General features: G+C 45.4%; 1 protein-coding gene across 1 annotated transcript; it reads left to right on the forward strand.

Annotated features, from left to right (window-relative positions):
- The first annotated feature begins 788 nt into the window (after window positions 1-788).
- On the forward strand, window positions 789-6,352 carry LOC113611898 (protein SSX4-like). Its single transcript, XM_027091310.1, has 5 exons — window positions 789-857; window positions 1,303-1,417; window positions 4,435-4,544; window positions 4,867-4,921; window positions 6,252-6,352. Exons 1-5 carry the CDS (start codon window positions 789-791, stop codon window positions 6,350-6,352), a joined length of 450 nt encoding a protein of 149 aa, XP_026947111.1.
- Window positions 6,353-19,500: the final 13,148 nt, after the last annotated feature.

Here is a 19,500-nt window from a genome sequence, read left to right on the forward strand (position 1 = left end):
TCTTTTGGGAGTTTTTAATTACTAATTCAATTTCATTACTGGTATTTGGTCTGTTCATATTTTCTATTTCTTCCTGGTTCCATCTTGGGAGATTGTACATTTCTAGGAATTTGTCTGTTTCTTCTAGGTTGTCCATTTTATTGGTGTATAGTTTTTATAGTAATTTCTTATGATCCTTTGTATTTCTGTGGTGTTGGTTGTAACTTCTCGTTTTTCATTTCTGACTTTATTGATTTGGCCTTAGTAATAACCTTTAAATTCACTCATGTTAGGGATCTTCATTTCTTTTCAACAGAGCAAAACCCCACATCCCTCTGCCTGAAAACTGAAACCCTTCAGTCAGAGACACCATATGATCTCCGGGACTTACCTCCCCCGCTTTGCCTCAAAACATCCCCCCTCAGTAAAACTATACATTCACTTCACTGCTTCCCCAACAAGGGTCTTCATATCTTTCCTTCAGGAAAGCCGAACTCCAGGAAAACTACTAACAACAGTAACCCCCCTCAAAGACTCAATGCTGCTTTGATCATGCCCACAGAAAACATGTCATCCCTAATCAGTCCTTCTCCCAGAGACCTCCAGCCCCCTATTCTCATCTTATTTCCCCACCCCCATGTCCTCACTCAGGGACAGATAAGCCAAGGATGGAGAAAAGTAGAACCTTAATTACAGGTGACTAACTGAGTGTGGCCTTCCCTCAGCACTTTCTCTCCCAACAGAACTTTTGGCCTTGTGGCTGGACAGATCCAGGATGTGTTCCTCGAGATCAGACCAATCCCAGGACCATGAACAGAGGCAGGTCCTTTGAAAAGAGCCCCAGGGAAGATAGCCAGAAATCAGAGAAGAACTCCAAGGTGAGGTGATCTGGAGGGGGCAGAGGAGTGGACCAGGGGACAGTGTAGGGTGGCTAGATTTCTGAGGAGAGGAGGTCAGAGGCACTGGGAACAAGGAGCAGCATGTCACGAGGACATCCAGAGCTTCCCACCCTCACTCTGTCCTTGCCTAGCATCCCTGGGTACAAGATCTGTGACCTTGTACTGGATTGGTTGACTCTCAGTCTATTCCAGAAGGTGAGAGGAGAGGATGCCACCAGCCTTAAGCACCTACTGCATGCCAGGTGAGAACCTAGGCAACGTTACCCATGTTCTGTCAGTTAGCCATGACATCAGCCAGGAAGGATTATTATCTCCAGTTTACAGATCTAACATGGAGGTCCTGCAGCCAAGGAAGAGTTCCTGGCTGAGTGTCAGACATGTTTAGCTGAGTCATTGCTAGGATTTATTCTTCTTTCTTTTCTAGGCTTTCAAGGATATTTCCAAATACTTCTCTAAGAAAGAATGGGCAGATCTGGGTTACTCAGAGAAAATCACCTATGTGTATATGAAGAGAAACTATGACATCATGACTGATCTAGGTAACAGGAAGTTCTGCGTCCAAACAAGGCTGGGAACAAATGACCATCCCTCTTTACATGCCATGGCTTCTTCTTAGGCTGTGGCAATTGTCCCACATTTGTCCTTTTGTGTGGGAAGAAATCCCAGGGCAGCTTCCAGGCATTCTTCTCTTTTACTGATATGTCCTGTGCAAGGCTGTGGACTGGGAGTGGCCACAGAGATGATCTGTCCTGGATCCTGTGCACTTCTCTCCCACTGGCCCTGATTCAGAACCCCCCTCCCCCAGCTGATTAGCTTTACTGTTGGTGCTGTGTCACAGCATTCTACCCTCCTCTCAGGTTGCCTGTTAAGAAACAAATATTTTGCATCATTCTAGGTCTCAAGACTACCCTACCAACTTTCATGTGTCCTAAAAAACGAGCCACAAAATCCAACGGGCATGATTCTAAAGATCAGAACCCCAGGAATCTGCGTAAGTGACAGAAAAGGGTCTCCTGAAGCCTGTCTACTTTGGGGTCCAGATGGGGAAAATTTAAAGTGTAAATCTACCCAAAACTTCTAAAATAATAGAGCATAGGTATTGGATAACTATCTTAAGAGAGAAAGTGATTAACATTATGTAATGACATATGGCTATTTCTCTGTGTTTTTTACCAAAACCAAATAGTTGTCTCACTCCTAATTGAACCTGATTCTATGTGTTGAGTTTGAGAGAGAGTCTGAGAGAGCAGTCCTCTGCACATTGACCTTTCCTACTTGTCAGTGAGCAGAGGCAACGTAGGGTTAAAAAGGTGACAGATTCTAGATATCTTTGTGAATTTCAGCAGTGTATGTACTCACTTAAAAAGGGGATAGGATGCGTTCACTTGCTCTTTTGCTCTGACAGCACAGTTGTAAGAAGACAGGGTCAGAATGTTCAAAGTGTCTCCAATAGACCTTTGACTCTCCAGCTAAACAGGACAGATTCCACAAGCTCCCAAAATTACTGCGAGAGGACTGAAAATCCAGTGCTTGAGTATCTACAAAGTTCTTGACATTTAAGAGGTGTTCTTATACTGGAAACATCCCAGAACCGCTGGATTAAATCATCCATGGTTCATCATACACTTAACAGTTTCATTGAGGCATACTATAAAATTCACCATTTTAAGTATACAGTGATTTTTGGTTAAAGACCAGTCTATTTAATTCTTTGGGGAAACAAGTAAGAAATATGTAGTGAATAGGATGAGGCAGTGATGGGGTTTGGTTCGCTTTTTATAAATCATCAGAAGGAAAATTATGAATTGATGCTGCAAATAAATGTATAAACTGTTATAATTCAGAGGCTTGTCTCAAAGTAACTCCTTGACGGTGAGTGGACTCATAACCCTCTGCTGCAGAATTCTGATACTACAGGAGTCTCTCTGCAGTTTGGGAATATTTACCAACAAAGAAAAATTCTGATTTGTCGCCTTCTTTTATTGTTATTTTTTTTTTAATTTTTTTTTTTTTTTTTGCTGTACGCGGGCCTCTCACTGTTGTGGCCTCTCCCGTTGCGGAGCACAGGCTCCGGACACGCAGGCTCAGCGGTCATGGCTCACGGGCCCAGCTGCTCCACGGCATGTGGGATCTTCCCGGACTGGGGCACGAACCCGTGTCCCCTGCATCAGCAGGCCGACTCTCAACCACTGCGCCACCAGGGAAGCCCCTGTCACCTTCTTTTAGATGAACCTGCTCAGGAGGCTTCCAACATGCGAGAGAGAAAACACCTGAAGGTGACTGCCTCCCAAATCCAGAGGACCAGAGACCGTTTATCTCTCCATGGATGTGAATATTGGTAAAAGTGGGAAAATATTGAGAATGACCTGGCCCTCACTGCCTCCCTTTCCTGATCTCTTTATCACAATGCCTGATGTAGTATTGAGAGCTTAATAGTAATTAACAACAGTTGTGATAGCTGATACTTCTTTTGTTTTCATAGTGATGCCAGACTTATTTTAGGCAATTCACATGGATTAATTTATTTAGTCCCTAAGAAAACCTCTATGACATTGCTACTATTATTATCCCCAAATAATAATGAGGATATTATTATTATTAAATAATAATAACAAACATGCGGGTATTGTGGTATAGAGATGTTAAATAATTTGCTTGAGACCACAGTGGCAGTGGTAGTAGCCTAACCCAAAGCCCCAAACCATTTCCAAATTCGTGAATTTTTCATATGTTTCTGAAGCTCAGGCGTTTCCCCTAGGGCTAAACTCGCAGATGCTGCTGATGCTTCTGTTTAGATGCCCAGTCTCACAACAGGAAGTACCAGCTCCCATCTGCTCAGTCAAAGGGCCCCTTTCACATTGCTTGGGAATCGCCTGGACTGTTGGCCCCTCCCTTCTGTGAGCTCCTTCGGGGCCTTGTCTGCACCTGAGGCATCTCTGAAGCCTCAGTCCCAGCCCAGGGGGACCCTTAGAGGGTTCTTGAATAAGTTCTTCCACAATTGCAGATTAAACTCTAGTTTAGAGGGTAAAGGGATCTGGCGGGTGCGTTGCCAGTGTGGACACGGTTGAGGAGAGAATTCAAAGAAGGATCATAAAAGAAAATATTCATTTTTATTATTACCACGTTTAAACAGCATTTGTAAGCTCAGAAATTTCTTTCATTTAGCTTGTTTTACAGTTATTGTTCACTGATTCATAAATGAGGGAGCTGGTTATACTGTTATTGCTCACTGTTTCATAAACAAAGGAGCTGAATGAAGGTTAGCTTGAGGTTGTTGGTCAGTGACACACCCTAACACCAGTAGAATTGGTAGAGGAACCACCTCGCTTAATTCCAATTGAAATGTTCTTGCCAGGGTAGGACAGGATGTCACATCTGGCACCACTTTCTTGGCTGTCTACATGAATTTCCGTGAACCATTCCTTTCTTCTCCCTTCCCTATATTCATCCCCCCCCACACCATTTGCTAGCAGTGTTTTGTCCCTTCTGTACATTGTTCCATTTACTCTCCCAGCAGCTGTCTACTAGCTTATATTCGATCCCTTATATTTTATAGAAGCCCCTCCTCACCTTTACAGACCTCGTGGATTGTTAAGAGTGCTCTGCTTCCCCAAATCTTCCATGTACCACACTCCTGCTCGCATGGAGACTCCTCTCGGCGAGAGTGTCAGTCTGGAAAGAGTGTGAAGACAAGCATTCTAGTCTTGGAAACACCCTCATGTAGACCATTCCTTTTCCTTCTAACTTCCCAGGTTTCTTGTAATTTAGGTACAGGTAATATAATGATCTCCCAGACTTGTTGAGAACTTTAATTAAGGTACTGCGCACAAAGACACTTTGTAAGCTCTAAAGCACTCGAGAAATGCCATTGATACTCTTTGTATGTGACCTTCACATTTAGAAGGTGATGCCCAAGAAGTCCAAAAAGAAAAAAAATCCTTCGAAGTTAGTACCAGTAACATCAGGCTCAGAGTAGGCTCAGGAACAGCTGTGCCCCCCAGGAAAAGCAAATACCTCTGGTCAGCAGAGTAAGAAAACATCAGGTAAGAGGAAACTCTTTGGGAACAACTCCTCTGGCTTCCCTGGCCATGTTCAAGTGCATGGGCTAGGTGTGGGAGATGGATCCTGGACAGGCCTGGGGCCAGGCTGGGCTGAGGAGCTCACCCAGCTCCAGCTGAAACATTAGAACTGACTTCCAGGGAATTTCCTGGTGGTCCAATGGTTAGGACTTGGTGCTTTCACTGCCGGAACCCAGCTTCGATCCCTGGTCAGGGAACTAAGATCCCACAAGCTGCATGGCACAGCCAGAAATTAAAAATAAACAAAACGGGGCTTCCCTGGTGGCACAGTGGTTGGGAGTCTGCCTGCTTATGCAGGGGACACGGGTTCGAGCCCTGGTCTGGGAGGATCCCACATGCCGCGGAGCAACTAGGCCCGTGAGCCACAACTACTGAGCCTGCGCGTCTGGAGCCTGTGCTCCGCAACGAGAGAGGCCACGACAGTGAGAGGCCTGCGCACCGCGATGAAGAGTGGCCCCCCGCTTGCCACAACTAGAGAAAGCCCTCGCACAGAAACAAAGACCCAACACAGCCAAAAATAAAAATAAATAAATTTAAAAAGAAGGCTCAACATTTTAAATAAATAAATAAACAAAACAAGGCCAAAAAAAACTGACTTCCAGAGTCACAGACTTGAGTTTCATCGATATGAAAGCTGTGTAACTCAGGGCAAGCCTTCCAAATTCTCTGAGCTCCAGTTCCTAGTCCATAAAACGGAAATAAAGAATCAGAGTTCACAGGTTATTCAAAGGTGTTCAATTCAAGGAACTTCCCTGGCGGTCCTGGGTCCTGTGGTTAAGACTCCACGCTTGCACTGCAGGGGGCACGGTTTCCATCCCTGGTGGAGATCCTGCATGCCGCGCACAGAGCAGCCCAAAAAAAAGTGTTCAATTGAGTCTACAAGCCCTGATGCCATGAAAGGTGCTCAGGTCATTATTCCGTCCGTGATATCCTGGGAACATATCTTACTCGGAGTTTTATCCCCACCTTCAGCTCAATGCCTGGCATACAATATGCCCTTAACAAATACGTGCTGAATGAAAGAAGGTCGGAATAAATGTTCTGGTGAGGAAAGAGGTTGGGAATCTAAATCTGACAATGGAAGGAGCCAGAAGCTAAAACTCTAACTGGCGTTTGGTGTGTGTTGGTGCAGGTTTAGTATCTCAGCCTCTCTGAGCCAGAAGGTGTGGGGAAAAGACTATGTAAAAGGCCTGTGGTCACTTGGGAGGGAGGAGGCATTTCCTTATCTGACAAAACAGGGCCCAACACTCCCTAACCCACCCAACCCCCATTTACAAACTCTTTTCCATCACAGGACACAGGAGAAGGGAGATTAATGCCTGGACCCACAGACTGCGGGAAAGAAAGAACTTGGTGGTCTATAAAGAGATCAGTGATTCCGAAGAAGATGACTAACTCGGTAAGTGACCTTTCAGTCCATCCCCACATCCCCGCAAAATGCACTGTTCTCTTATGGTACTTGTACCCCATCTTGTTGCTTGTTCCCAAATCATTCCTTTCTCCCTGTCCCTTGGGATGCAGCTCTGAGGCTAAATGAGGAGGCTTCCTGTGCTTTTTCTACTCCCTGCTCTGTATATCCAGAGATCTTCCCTCCCCAGGATGCTGTGGGCTCCCAAACCCCAGGTCATCTACTGGCGTGTAGGCCACGCCTTCCTCTAGCCTAGAAACTCATAGGACAGATGAGGGAGTTGCTGTAGCCTGAGCAGAAGTTTGGCCTTTAGGAGCAGCGGGAGGAGCACATAGACCACAAGGCAAGGTGGAATCGGAGTGCACAGGGCTATGCAGGTCAGAGTTAAGTAGTGATTTTTCAGTCAATGGGAGCTCATCGCCACTTATTTTCCTTCTCTTTCCATGCCTCAGCCTCAGGGATGTGACAAGTGCCCATGATAAGAAGCAGAACCTGGTGGCCTTTCATGAACATGGGCATGGCTGTGAACTCCTAGCCATCAGCTGTATAGCAAGTGAAAGAAAGAGTTCACAACAGTGAAAAGTTAAACATGAATTTTCTTACTATGTGCCAAATGTTGCTAGATGTTAGAGTTGCGTTGATGAGCAAGACATATACCTAATGTGTATTTCTCTCTTTGTATCCATGCATCTACCTTAGAAAAACAAGTATTGTCAAGTATTCTTTGTACAAAACGGCACTAGCCTCCCTCTCTCCAGATGCAACTACTGAGACCAGTTCTGGGTGTTTGATTCCAGATGTTTTTCTCTGCATTTACACACACACACACACACACACACACACACACACACACACACACACACACACACACACACACACGGTACAACTATGAGCATCTCTGACCTGCTTTTCCCCACTAGCAGCGTGTCGTGGACAAGTCTGTCTCACTCTGTTTCCTGTTCAGCATGTGCTCCATGCTACAAACCTCCATTATTCATTTACCCTGCATCAGTCACTGACAATTAATAAATATTTACAAGTTTTTCCCAGTTGTTTGCTCCCATTCTTGTGCACACAACCCTGTGCACCTGTGTGAGTGTTTCTTTAGGACACGTTCTTAGAAGTGGAATTGCTGTGTCAAAGGGTTCATTCATCCAACACCTAATGGGTTTGTACTGTGTAATAAGGGCCATTCTAGGTGCTGGAGAGATGTCTGGGAACAAGATAAACAACTGTCCCTGCCCATGTGGAGGTGATAGTCTAGTGGGGGATGTTGCTAGTTTTTATTCTGATGGATGCTGTACACCCCAGTCCTGGAGCAGGATTCTGCAGGTGGTTGGACACCTTGGCCTTTGCTCTTTCTAAGATCTTCAGGGTCATGGGGCTGGGATCCACTTGGGAGTATGTGGGAGGAGACAGAGATGAAACTGTCAACTGGGGAACATGGAGGAATAGGGAAGGAGAGGTCCATTGTGAGGACCGTGGTGGACAGGAATGGAAGAGTCCACTTAGTCATGATTCAGGGGAGCAACAGATGGAAAAGTCCACTGGACAAAGGCATGAAATTGCCCATCTCACAACCAAGGGCTTGGGAGCTGGGATAGGGGTCAAGTGTTGAGAATGGCATAGTCCTGTCCCAAACGAACCGTTGCAGGCCACAGAGCTGGAACAGTCGGCTCTGGGGAAGGGAAGAGAGGAGTCTATTTTAGAACAAACCATTGTGTGTGTTGGGGGACATTAAGGCTACCAACAGAGATCCAAGGTGACTTACATGGGACATCAAACACCAGCCCCAGATGGAGGCAGTGTTGCACCATTTTGACCATCCACTGCCCATCACCTCAGCCTCCTGGCTCTCATCCAGCCTTGGAAGGTCTCCACTTTTCTGCTGAGGCCTCCATCTCCCCTACCTCCGCCTTCATCCCACCACTGGACCCATCCCCTCACCCCAACAGATTTGAATCAAAGGCGGGAGGAACCGTAAGCCAGCAGATAATGGGCTCCTGGAGAAGGGCAAGAATCAAATCTCTCCTTGGACTCTGGTCACTGTGACTCAGGTTGGAGCCATGGTTGCTGGGCCAGAATTGGGTCTACCCCCTCCCACAAACACTCTGTGATAGCTGCAGGGTCACAGGTTGCTGTCCACACAGCAGCCCTGGGGCCGGGCCTGGGTCTGGGTCTCCTAAAGACCTCGGGGATGGGGGACCCTGCCCAAGAGGACCTTGCTCTGGGAGACTGAGAAGAGCCTCAGAGAATCACCACTCTGTGGAGCTCTAGACCTGGGAGTTGGCATCGACTGTGATAGACAAGTGGAAAAGGAGCCGTGGCCCTGGGTATGGACAGATGTGGACACCCACATAAACCCTCCCTGACCAGCATGTTCTGAGGCACAGCCTTCCTCACAGGGGTGACCCTCCCTGCAGAGCCAGCTCCTGGGGGCTGCATGGTGAGGGCATCCCAGTTTACCTGAGTCCCCACCTACTCCTCCAAGAATAATAATGTCTTGCCACTTAGGGTCATACCTTTGTGTGGACAGGTCCCAGGCCCTGGAGTCTGCATCCCAGGCCAGGAACAACATCTGCAGGAATGAGGGAGGTGTGGTCCGCTGGAGTCTCCCCCTCTCAGCCCACCTTCCATAATAACCATAGAAAGTACAATTACTATTCATCTTATGTTTGCAAAGTGCCTGGGCTGATACTAAGCATCTCGTACGGATTCTCCTGTTTTATCTCCACAACCAACCTCTGAGCACAGACACTATCATCATTATGATACTATAGATGTTATATACAGCTAGAGAGAGAGATTGTAATGAGAGATGGAGACACAGACAGACGTCCAGCTTCTTGCCAGAGTACCTACAGCTGGCATGTGCAGGAAGAGCTGAGTTTGGAACTCACCATGACTTCAGAGACACTAAGGAAGATAGGTATGTATTTGGGGAGTGGAGAGACTTGAATGAGCTCTGAGTTCTGCCCCAAATCTCAGGGTGGAGAATGTGGAGTCATTTTTCCAAGACAAGGAACCCTAGAGGTGGAAGAGGGGCTGGCAGAGAGGCAAGGGAGACCCAGGGCCAAGTGGGGGTTATCACAGCCATCGGCGGGAGAGGGTGCCAGGAAGGAGGGCATAAGGAGTCAGCTGGCTGGGGTCAGAGGTTCCCCAGAACTGTGAGGACACCCTGCCTGGCGCTGCAGGGAGAGGTGGGTGCTGCCCAGGTGAGTGAGGTCACTCTACCTGTGCCTCAGAGGAAACAAATTCTATTTTACCCCAGTGCTGTTCTTCTTTCCTCAAATTTAATATTCTGCTAGTAGACATTGTGTACCTTATTCTCTGTGCAGATACGGAAGAGGACATCCAAAAGAGTTACAGAAGGATTGGATTTTTCTTTCTCCCAAGGAAGATGGGATCCACGAGCTGGATTCCTCTGCACAGGAGACGGGTACAGGGAAGGATGGCTTGAAAGCACTCTGGAGTCATGACAGGGAGCATTTTCCCTTAGGTTCCCTGGGTAGATACAGCTCTTTCCTTCCTTCCTTCCTCCCTTCCTTCATCCCTCCCCCCTTCCCTTCCTCTCCTCCTCCTCTCCTCCTCCTCTTTCCCCTCTTCCCCTTCCTCCCTCTCCTCCTCCTTCCCTTCCTCCTCCCCCTCCTCCTTCCCCTCCTCCTCCCCCTCCTCCTCTTCCTCTTCCTCCCCCTCCTCCCCCTCCTCCTCCTCCTCTTCCTCCTCCTCCCCCTGCTCCCCCTCTGCCTCCTCCTCCTCTTCCTTCTCCTCCTCCTTCTCCTCCTCCATGTGACAGATCCAAATTTTGAGATGCAGGGAGACCATGGTTTTGCCCGACCCCAGAAGTCAGCCTGTATGTGGCCCCCAAGGACACCCCCAATCAGCCTCCTCCCCGCATCAAGCCTGGGGCCCAGTGTGGATGCACGTGCTCTTATGATAGGGTCCAAAATGACTTTTTTATTAAATTTCCAGTCTCTGTTTTGTTTCTCTTTCAATAATTTTAAAAACTGGTTCTAAAGGAAAATCCTGGGAATTCCCTGATGGTCCAGTGGTTAGGACTCCATGCTTTCACTGCTGAGGGCCTAGGTTCAATCCCTGGTTGGGGAACTAAGATCCCACAAGCTGCACAGCACAGTCAAAAAAAAAATCCTCTTCATAGTAGAGAACTGGGAAAATGCAAGGACATGTGAGAGAGAACAGTACATCCATCACAAGAAAACAGTTCTGAGCTTTATTCACCAAGACCCACAGTAAAGAACACATTTTACAAATGACTCTAAAACAAATGCTTCACAGAACAATACTGACCCTTATACGTGTGATACTCTCCAATATTTTCTATTCTGTTTTATGATGTGCTATGTTATTTCATTCTAATTCATTTAAAATGTGCAATTCTGGGCTTCCTTGGTGGCGCAGTGGTTAAGAATCCGCCTGCCAGTGCAGGGGACACGGATTCGAGCCCTGGTCCGGGAAGATCCCACATGCCTCGGAGCAACTAAGCCCGTGCGCCACAACTACTGAGCCTGCGCTCTAGAGCCTGCAAGCCAAACTACTGAGCCTATGCACCACAACTACTGAAGCCTGCACGCAACTAGAGCCCGTGCTCTGCAACAAGAGAAGCCACCACAATGAGAAGCCCGCACACCGCAATGAAGAGTAGCCCCTGCTCGCTGCAACTAGAGAAATCCCGCGCACAGCAGCGAAGACCCAACACAGCCAAAAATAAATAAATTTATTAAAATAAATAAATAAAATGTGCAATTCTATTCAGGATCCATAAAATATTTTCTTGACCATGAGTCACAACCTGTGGAAAGTCCTTCTCCAGGGTCCCAGTGTGTGTCCACCAGGTGACTTGCTGCTCTGGGTCCTGCAGGGAAGGTTCAAGGAAGCCTCATGATGTCCCTCTAATACAGGGTCCCCTGAAAGGTGCTGACCTGGAGGCTTCCTGCTCCCCTGGCACAGGCCTGACCGGGGGAGGGGTGTATGGAGGGGTAGGCCATCCCAGATGTCTGGGAAAAACACTCCTATGTCTCTTTTTTACTCTCACACTACTACCACACCCACAACACTTCTGGGACGTGTGGGTTTTTTCCCCATACCAAAGCAATTCTCTTTGTCATCAGCTGGGTGTCCTACAATTCAATTCAATCCTGACACTAATGGGAGTTAGCACAGACCCAACAGGTTAAGGGCTCAGTCCCACAAGACTGCCCCTTCCAGCTCAGATGCCCACTGATAGTCCCAGGTTGTCACCTGTACTTCTGACCAATCAGCTACACATCAGAGGTTCCCATGACCCCCTTCTCAAATTCAGTCATTTGCTAGAATAGCTCACAGAACTCAGGGAAACACTTACTTACATTTACTGGTTTATTATATAATAAAGGACATGATAAAGGATACAGATGAACAGCCAGGTGAAGAAATACCTGGGGCGAGGTCCGGAAGGATTCAGGGCACAATGTCCCTGTGGCATTGGGGTGCCCAGTCTCCCAGCATGGATGTGTTCACCAACCTGGAAGCTCCTGGAACTCCATGCTATTGGGATTTTCTGGGGGCTTCCTCACATAGGCATGATCAATTATTAACTCCATTTCCAACCCTTTCCCTTCTCTGGAGGATGGGGGCCTGGGGCTGAAAATTCCAAGCTTGAAATCATAGCTTCGTCTTTCTGGTGACCAGGAGCCCACCCAGAGTCACCTCATGAGGACAAAAGATGCTACTAGTGCTCTTATCACATAGGAAATTATGTGGGTTTTAGGAGCTCTGTGCCAGGAACCAGGGGCAGAGACCAATATATATTTTTTCTGTTATTTCAAAGAAGGCATCATCCTTTTGGTGGGGAGGGATACCAGCTCAGAGTAGTTTGGGTTATAAAGAAATGACAGAGAATAAGAGTTTATTTCTCACTCATGCTGCTTGCCCACCGCAGGTAGACTGGGGCTCTTCTCCACATTATCAACACCCTCATGCTAGGTCCCAGGGACACAGAGAAGCCATGTAGATGGCCCAACAGAGACAAGAGAGTGGCTAAGCATGAACTGTCTCATCAAATGGTCAAGTCTGACCCTCGAAGGGGTGAAAGAGTGAGGTCCTCTGGGAGCAGAGAGAGCTAGGATATTTGTGAACATTCTAAAGTTATGATGCCACAAGGATGGTGTGGCATCATAAAAGTGTGGTGTGGGAGAACTGCCTAACCCAGTGGTTCTCAATGGGGGAGAGCGGGTGTGGATCTTGTCCCCTAGGGGACATTTGACAATGTCTGGAAACATTTTTGGTTGTCATGACTTGATGGGGAGAAGGTTACTGGCATCTAGTGGGTAGAGGTCAAGGATGCTGCTAAACATCTTACAATGCAGAGGACAGTGTCGTCCCCCCTCCCCAAGAAAAAATATCCAGCCCCAAATGTCAATGGTGCCAAGGTTGAAACCCCTGGCTAAAGGGATGCTATTTAAATGGAAAGATTAGACAGAGGCGATCTCTCAGCGAGGGTAGGCAAGAAGGAGAATGGTACAGTTTTTCTCAGTCAATTTATCACAAGGCACTTATTAAGCCTTGACTGTGTACAGAACTCTGTGGGAAAGGCTGACAAGGTAAGAGAGGGGTTCCTGTCTTCATCTTAAGGGAGAAAGTTGATGGTGAATGTGTCCTCTTGTTCCCACTGCTCTGAGGGCCATCTCAGCTTAATGTCAAGGGTGTCTGCATATGGATCTGTCTCTCAGCTTTCTTTTCTGTCCCACAGTCAATCTGTTGATCGATCCCTGTGCCAGCACCGCCCTATGTCAGGGACCATAGCTCCACAATATGACTGGCTGTTCAGAAGGCAAGTCCTTCCTCTTTGTCCTTCTTTAGGTCCTTTGCACATACAGGTACATTTTAGAATCTGCTGGTCAAGTTCCAGGATTGAAAAAAAGGGTCCCTATTGGGATTCTGACTGGAATTTCATTGAATTTGTCGATCAACTTGGGGGTTAATGACATCTTTACGCTGTTGAGTCTTCCCACCTAAGAACCTGGGTTTTGTCTCCACTTTTAAGAACTTTCTTAAGTCTTCCATAAAGTTTTATAATTTATTGCATCCACAGTTCACACATTTTTTGTTAGATTTATTTTCTGTTATTGTCTCTATTTCTCACAAGAATCTATGGGGTTGGTGTGGACCTGAGATTCAGAGAAGTGGCCAGACCCCACTCTCCAGTTCACAACAGAAGGAACTGTAAAAGAGGACAGATTTATTCTTCCATTAGAGACAGAGGGCTTGGGGTGTGCTGCTGGGGGCAGATGAAAGTCAGCCAACCAACCACACTGTAGAAGAAATTATATGGGAACCACAGTAATCATATTTCTACTTTCAATGCAACACTAGACTTTAGAAATCTGGAAGGTACTGGGTGGGGGACAGAGGCAGAAAGGAGACTGAGAGACAATGAGAAAACTATACTGGCTTCATAATATTACTTTGGATTTAGTCCAGTTCACTTTATTTTGTTGACTTAATAAATTAAGATTTATTCTCCCTTAGGGAAACACATGGTCTTGTAGGAACACAGTTTTTGAGCCCATGACATAGGCCAATGATGCTTTGGACAACATTTTATGTGTTTTACAGTTTTATCTGAATATTATATTCATAAAATGCATGGATCAAAGTATCACCCTTTCAGACTCTTCATAAGTGGGTAGGACATCTGAGTATCCTGTTCGCTTTGGGGTGATTAGCCATGGGACAGACAGGCTGGAAGCGGTCCCCTCTCTACAAATGTGTTTCTCTCTTTCATTATTACTGTGGAGGCTGAAGGTACCTCAGGCTCTAATTTGCTTCTTTCTCAGCATTCCCCATAGCTATCCTCGGGGCCCTTCCCAGGTAGCAGGTAGGGATTTCACTGTCATTAGAAGTCATTAAAGTGCTGTCCACCCCGTGTAAGGGTGTTGAGGACCCAACTAGCCCTGTAGTTCTGGGGGTAGTTCTTGCTCTTTCTATCCGTTTACCCTCCACCTACAGTTTCTCTGGATATACTCTTAACCTTCTTAGTTGTTTCAGCCCTCTTCTTTTGACTTCCGGTTCTCTTCACCCTTGTAAATCTTATCTGAACTGCTTTCTCTTTCTAGGAATTCTTCACAATTTCTGGTTCCTGGATGGCATGCTTTCTTCTTTTCCAGTACATTATGAAATTTTCCCTTCATTTCAGTGGAGCAGTGGGGAAGTAGACAAGTTTGCTTGAACAGCCATCTTCAGATAGTCTTTAAGGGTGTTTTTTAAAGTTCCTAGAGAAAAAGTGGTTTTCGTTTTATTACATTGTATTCAGAGAATGTCCCTTGTATTCTTCTACATTTTGCTAGGGGTGGTGCTGGTGGTGGTGGAATTTATCAAGATTGTATTTATGGCCTATTATGGGTATTATACAGAAGGTTGGGCAGATTTTTCACTTTCTTTAATGAGCAATTCTTAGAGTTTCATCTTAGAGGCGAAAGTGATTGATACCAGCCAATCTGTGAGGTGTGGGAGGGGAGTCCACAAATGAACCTTTAAATTAACTTAACCTGATTATTCTAAGGCCCACTCCTGCTGTTTCTCCCTTTTGATTCTAAGTTTGGAGTTTTTCAGAGGCTTGGTTACAAAGCACAGCTCTTGCCTCTGGTGATTTGAGTTGCGATCTCATCTCCTCAGATTTCTCTACAAGTCTGATCCCACCTTTTTTCTATCTCCCAGGAGTGCCTCAGTATTTCTGGTGCCCACAAGCACCATTTCTTGTTTTCCTGGACTGTTAAGAATTTATCCTTAAAAACGCTTTTCCTCCCAAATCAATGGGATGTTGGGTGGGATGTGAGGTGGACATATGAGCTGTGTCTGTCACCTTGCTCCAATTGTCTCTTTTTGGGTGTGTTGTGCATTTTTGTCACTATATGAATGTAATTTTTCTCCATTTTATTTTCTAAATGGTTATTATTGTTATTATTATTACCTATAACAAGAAACATGTGGGGCTTCCCTGGTGGCACAGTGGTTGAGAGTCTGCCTGCTGATGCATGGGACACGGGTTCGTGCCCCGGTCTGGGAAGATCCCACATGCCGCGGAGCGGCTGGGCCCGTGAGCCATGGCTGCTGAGCCTGCGCGTCCGGAGCCTGTGCTCCGCAACGGGAGAGGCCACAGCAGTGAGAGGCCCGCGTACTGCAAAAAAAGAAAAAAAGAAAAAGAAACGTGATTTGCTCAGGATCCTGTGGGTCAGCTATTTGGGCTGGGCCAGATGGTTTTTCTGCTGGTCTTGCCTGGGATCACTGATATAACTACAATCAAATGGCAGGTGGGTTGAGGCCTCATCTAGGATGAGTCCTTGCTTCTTGTGGTCTTATCCTCCAACAGGCCAGCCTGGGCTTCTTCACGTAGCAGGCTTAGGTCCTCTGAGACCTGCTGCTTCCCCAGGCTCTGCTCTGCAGGTTCCCTTGCACCAAGTTTGGTGCAGGACTCAGTCTGTTTTATTCTCCAAAACAAATTCATTTCACAAGACAATGGTTACAGAAGGATACTTCATTGAAGATTTCATAGGGAAGACTGGTAAAAGTGAAGGAAGTATATATTTTACAAAGCTAAGCAGTTCACTGCAAAAATCACCTGAACTTCCTTTTTGTCCAAAAATATCACCCTTAGTTATTCTACAACTGGGTTCTTCTATTGCTTTCCTCTATCCCCAATCCTCAAAATGTCCATTTTCTTATTGGGACAATTTTACTCTCTCCAGACCTGGGTCCTCCACACTCAGCACTTAACACTGTCTTAAATGCTCTTGTTTTAGCTCAGGTTCCCAAGGAAACAGCCTTTGGGCCATATAGGACATCTCCAGACAGACTATACATAGAAACCCTGCTTGGAACAGTGCGTGAGAGGGAGGAAGAAAGGAGAATTTAACTGCCAGGCTCACTCCCAGTTTCTTTTCTTATAGATCAAAATGTACCCCGTAGCCATTAACTCCCCCACACTTGCATCATCTGGCCACTTGGGCAGCTCTTTGGGAAGCCAGATCTCACACTTTGGGGTGCAGTGTTTCATACAAGCCAAAAGTGGTGGGAGGAGCCAAAAGTGGTGGGAGGGGCCAGAAAGTCCAGGCGTGCTGCTCATTTGCCTGGCTTTACAATGACATTTAAGGGTGAGAGCTAAGTACTCCCAGGCAAGTCCTAAATTCACCTGGTAGTTGGAGTAGCCATCTGTGCTAGCTAATTGCCTGTATCCAAAGGAAAGATTAAAACTCCTGTCTCTAAGACTAGCAGGTGCTTACAGCCTGGAGCCGGCGCCTAGGCTAAACTCTCAGGTGACAGGGAGCCAGGGCGCTTATCTTCCTCAACATCCACATTTCAAAGAGATGGCTCCAAGGCTTTTAAGAAAGACATTCCTGGCTTATGGGCTGGCAAGAGGCTTATTTAGCTTTTAAAAATATGTACATACATATCAAAGGGGCAGAGGAAGTATTCACAAATACTAGGTTTCTCAAGGAAATGCTTGATGAAAAATGAAGGGGAAGTGTCTTTCCCTTTTGACAACAGGGAAAATTCAATTTTGTGTTTATTTACCTTAACAATTTTCCCCTTTGGTTATTCTTTTATAGTTACACTACCATTCTTTAATTATCTCCGTGGCCATTTCTGCCTTTCTCTGGATAGTTTACAGCGCCTAAATATCCAGTAAGTCCATAGCAAGACACAAAGTAAAGCAATCATCAGAAATACAATAGAATGAATTTTAAAGTTTAAGATAATACTCACCTTGGGAGAAAAAAACCTTAAATATGTCATACAAATGATGAATGGTTAATGCAGATTCTTTATTGAGCAAATGTGCAAAAATTCTCCTTCATCATACATTAATTGTACTGCTGTGCTGTCTTTAATGCTTGTGCTTTCTCTGTCTTAAACCTTCCGAGACTCTGCATGCCTGAGACTGTTTTTATTCCGCCCAATATAAAAGTTCCTTTCTTTCAACACTTTGGAGTTATTACACCACTGTCTCCTTGCCTCCACGGTGTTGTCTGAGAGATCTGACGTCAGTTTAATTATTCTTCCTTTGTAAGTAAGCTACTCTTTCTCTCTGAAAGTTTTAAAAACAATTTTTGCTTATCTTTCATAATTTTACATTTCACTGTGTCTAGGGATATGTAGAGGGGGTATAGGGGTGGGGCTGTTATTTGTTATAATTGCCTAGCCCAGTGGGTGGAGGGAGTGCTAGGGAAGGAATAGTTAGTTACCAGTCAGCCTGACTGCAATTTTCTATGAGCTTTCCAACCCCACTATGCCTTGATGTGACCATGCCACTTTGGACTGGCACTGGACCAACCCAGCCACTTTTCTGCTCTGTGGTGTTTAAAGGACAGGTAATGAGCCTTCTAGAAAATATGAGGAGAAAAAGGAATGCAATTAGAAAGCTCCATCTCAGCTTATCCTCCATCTGTGGTCTCTGGCCTTTTCCCACAAACCATCAAGAGTTTTGTTGCTGGGAGCTGTTCTGAAATCCAACCACCTTCTCACCTCTTCAAGGTCACACAGCTGGTAAGTTGCGTGCGAAGCCAGAATTTGAACCCATAAGTTCTGCCTTCAGAGTTGGCACTCTAAAAGGCTAATGCTCTTAATTATTCTATAATTCAACCATTAATTAGCATCTCTATCCATCCCTTAAACAACACAAGAACTTCTCTTTTCTTTCTTGTCCCTCCCCTCATCTTCCATGCTTATATTATCTGAAATTGTAGCTCAAGATTGTAATTTTTTCTTATTTTTATTTTTTTTATTTATTATTTTTTTGCTGCATTGGGTCTTCAGTGCTGCGCACAGGCTTTCTCTAGTTGCAGTGAGCGGAGGCTACTCTTCGTTGCCGTGCACGGGCTTCTCATTGTGGTGGCTTCTCTTGTTGCAGAGCACGGGCTCTAGGTGTGTGGGCTTCAGTAGTTGTGGCGCATGGGCTTAGTTACTCCGAGGCATGTGGGATCTTCCTGGACCAGGGATCAAACCCGTGTCCTCTGCACTGGCAGGTGGATTTTTTTTTTTAACATCTTTATTGGGGTATAATTTCTTTACAATGGTGTGTTAGTTTCTGCTTTATAACAAAGTGAATCAGTTATACATATACACATGTTCCCATATCTCTTCCCTCTTGCATCTCCCTCCCTCCCACCCTCCCTATCCCAGCCCTCCAGGCGGTCACAAAGCACCGAGCTGCGCCACCAGGGAAGTCCCAAGATTGTAATTTTTAAAATTTACCATCAAACTTATTTAGATTTTTCAAAAAATTTTATTGTTTTCCCCCTCAACATTGCTTTACTGGAACCCCTTCCTTCCTCCTAAATCCATTTTTTTTTCTTCTTGCTGGATCACATACCTTAATCATACTTTCAGAAAGGGTAAGTGTATGATGAACTTTCTGAAATATTTTTTGCTCTCGTCTGGATTATTTTGGCTGGATCTAGAAATCTAGGTTCAAAGTTATTTCTCATCAGCTCTTTGAAGAACTTCTCCATTATATTCTCTCCCTTTTCTCCCTGGAAACTTTCAGGATTTTCCCTTTATCTTCTGGGTTTTTATCTTTAACCTAAAAATTTTATTTTGTGTGTGTACGTGTATGTGTGTGTGTGTTTGAGTCATGCTCAGAACTTAGTGTCTCTTTTCAGTTTGAAGATTCATTTCTCTCTTCAGCTTAGAAAATTCTAGAACATTATTTCTTCATGTATTTGCCTTCTCTCCAGTCTTTCTATTCTCTATGTCTGGAACTCCTATTAGATGAATGTTGAAACTTCTGGCATCTATTCTCCATTTCCTTTATTTTTTTCCTTTCATACATTCTACTTCTTAATCCATTTGTGCTATACTGTGAAGTAATGCCATTACCCGAACACATTTTTTTCATTGGTTTGCTCCAATTTCTCTTACTGACTTGTAAGAGCTTTTTTATATATTAAAGATAGTTGCTTTTAATTTGTTGCATATTGTAGGAGAATAGAAGATGCCACTCTAAAATATGCCTCTCTGGCATAAAGATTACTTTAAGCTGATTATTTTGAGAAACAGCGGACACTGGAGAAGTTCTAGAGAGAAGTTACTCTTTTGTAAGGGAAATTTACATTTATAAAGGAAATCTCCATTTGTAAGA

The sequence above is a fragment of the Aethalodelphis obliquidens genome, unplaced genomic scaffold (assembly GCF_003676395.1).
Source record: "Aethalodelphis obliquidens isolate GAN/ISIS:26980383/991018 unplaced genomic scaffold, ASM367639v1 scaffold71, whole genome shotgun sequence".
Classification (NCBI taxonomy): domain Eukaryota; kingdom Metazoa; phylum Chordata; class Mammalia; order Artiodactyla; family Delphinidae; genus Aethalodelphis; species Aethalodelphis obliquidens.

Coding starts and splice junctions, on each gene's coding strand:
- LOC113611898 (XM_027091310.1), top strand. CDS start 789: ATGAACAGAGGCAGGTCCTTTGAAAAGAGCCCCAGGGAAGATAGCCAG. Junction 1,418..4,434: donor TGACATCATGACTGATCTAG/GTAACAGGAAGT, acceptor TATATTTTATAG/AAGCCCCTCCTCACCTTTAC. Junction 4,545..4,866: donor AGACTCCTCTCGGCGAGAGT/GTCAGTCTGGAA, acceptor GCTCAGGAACAG/CTGTGCCCCCCAGGAAAAGC.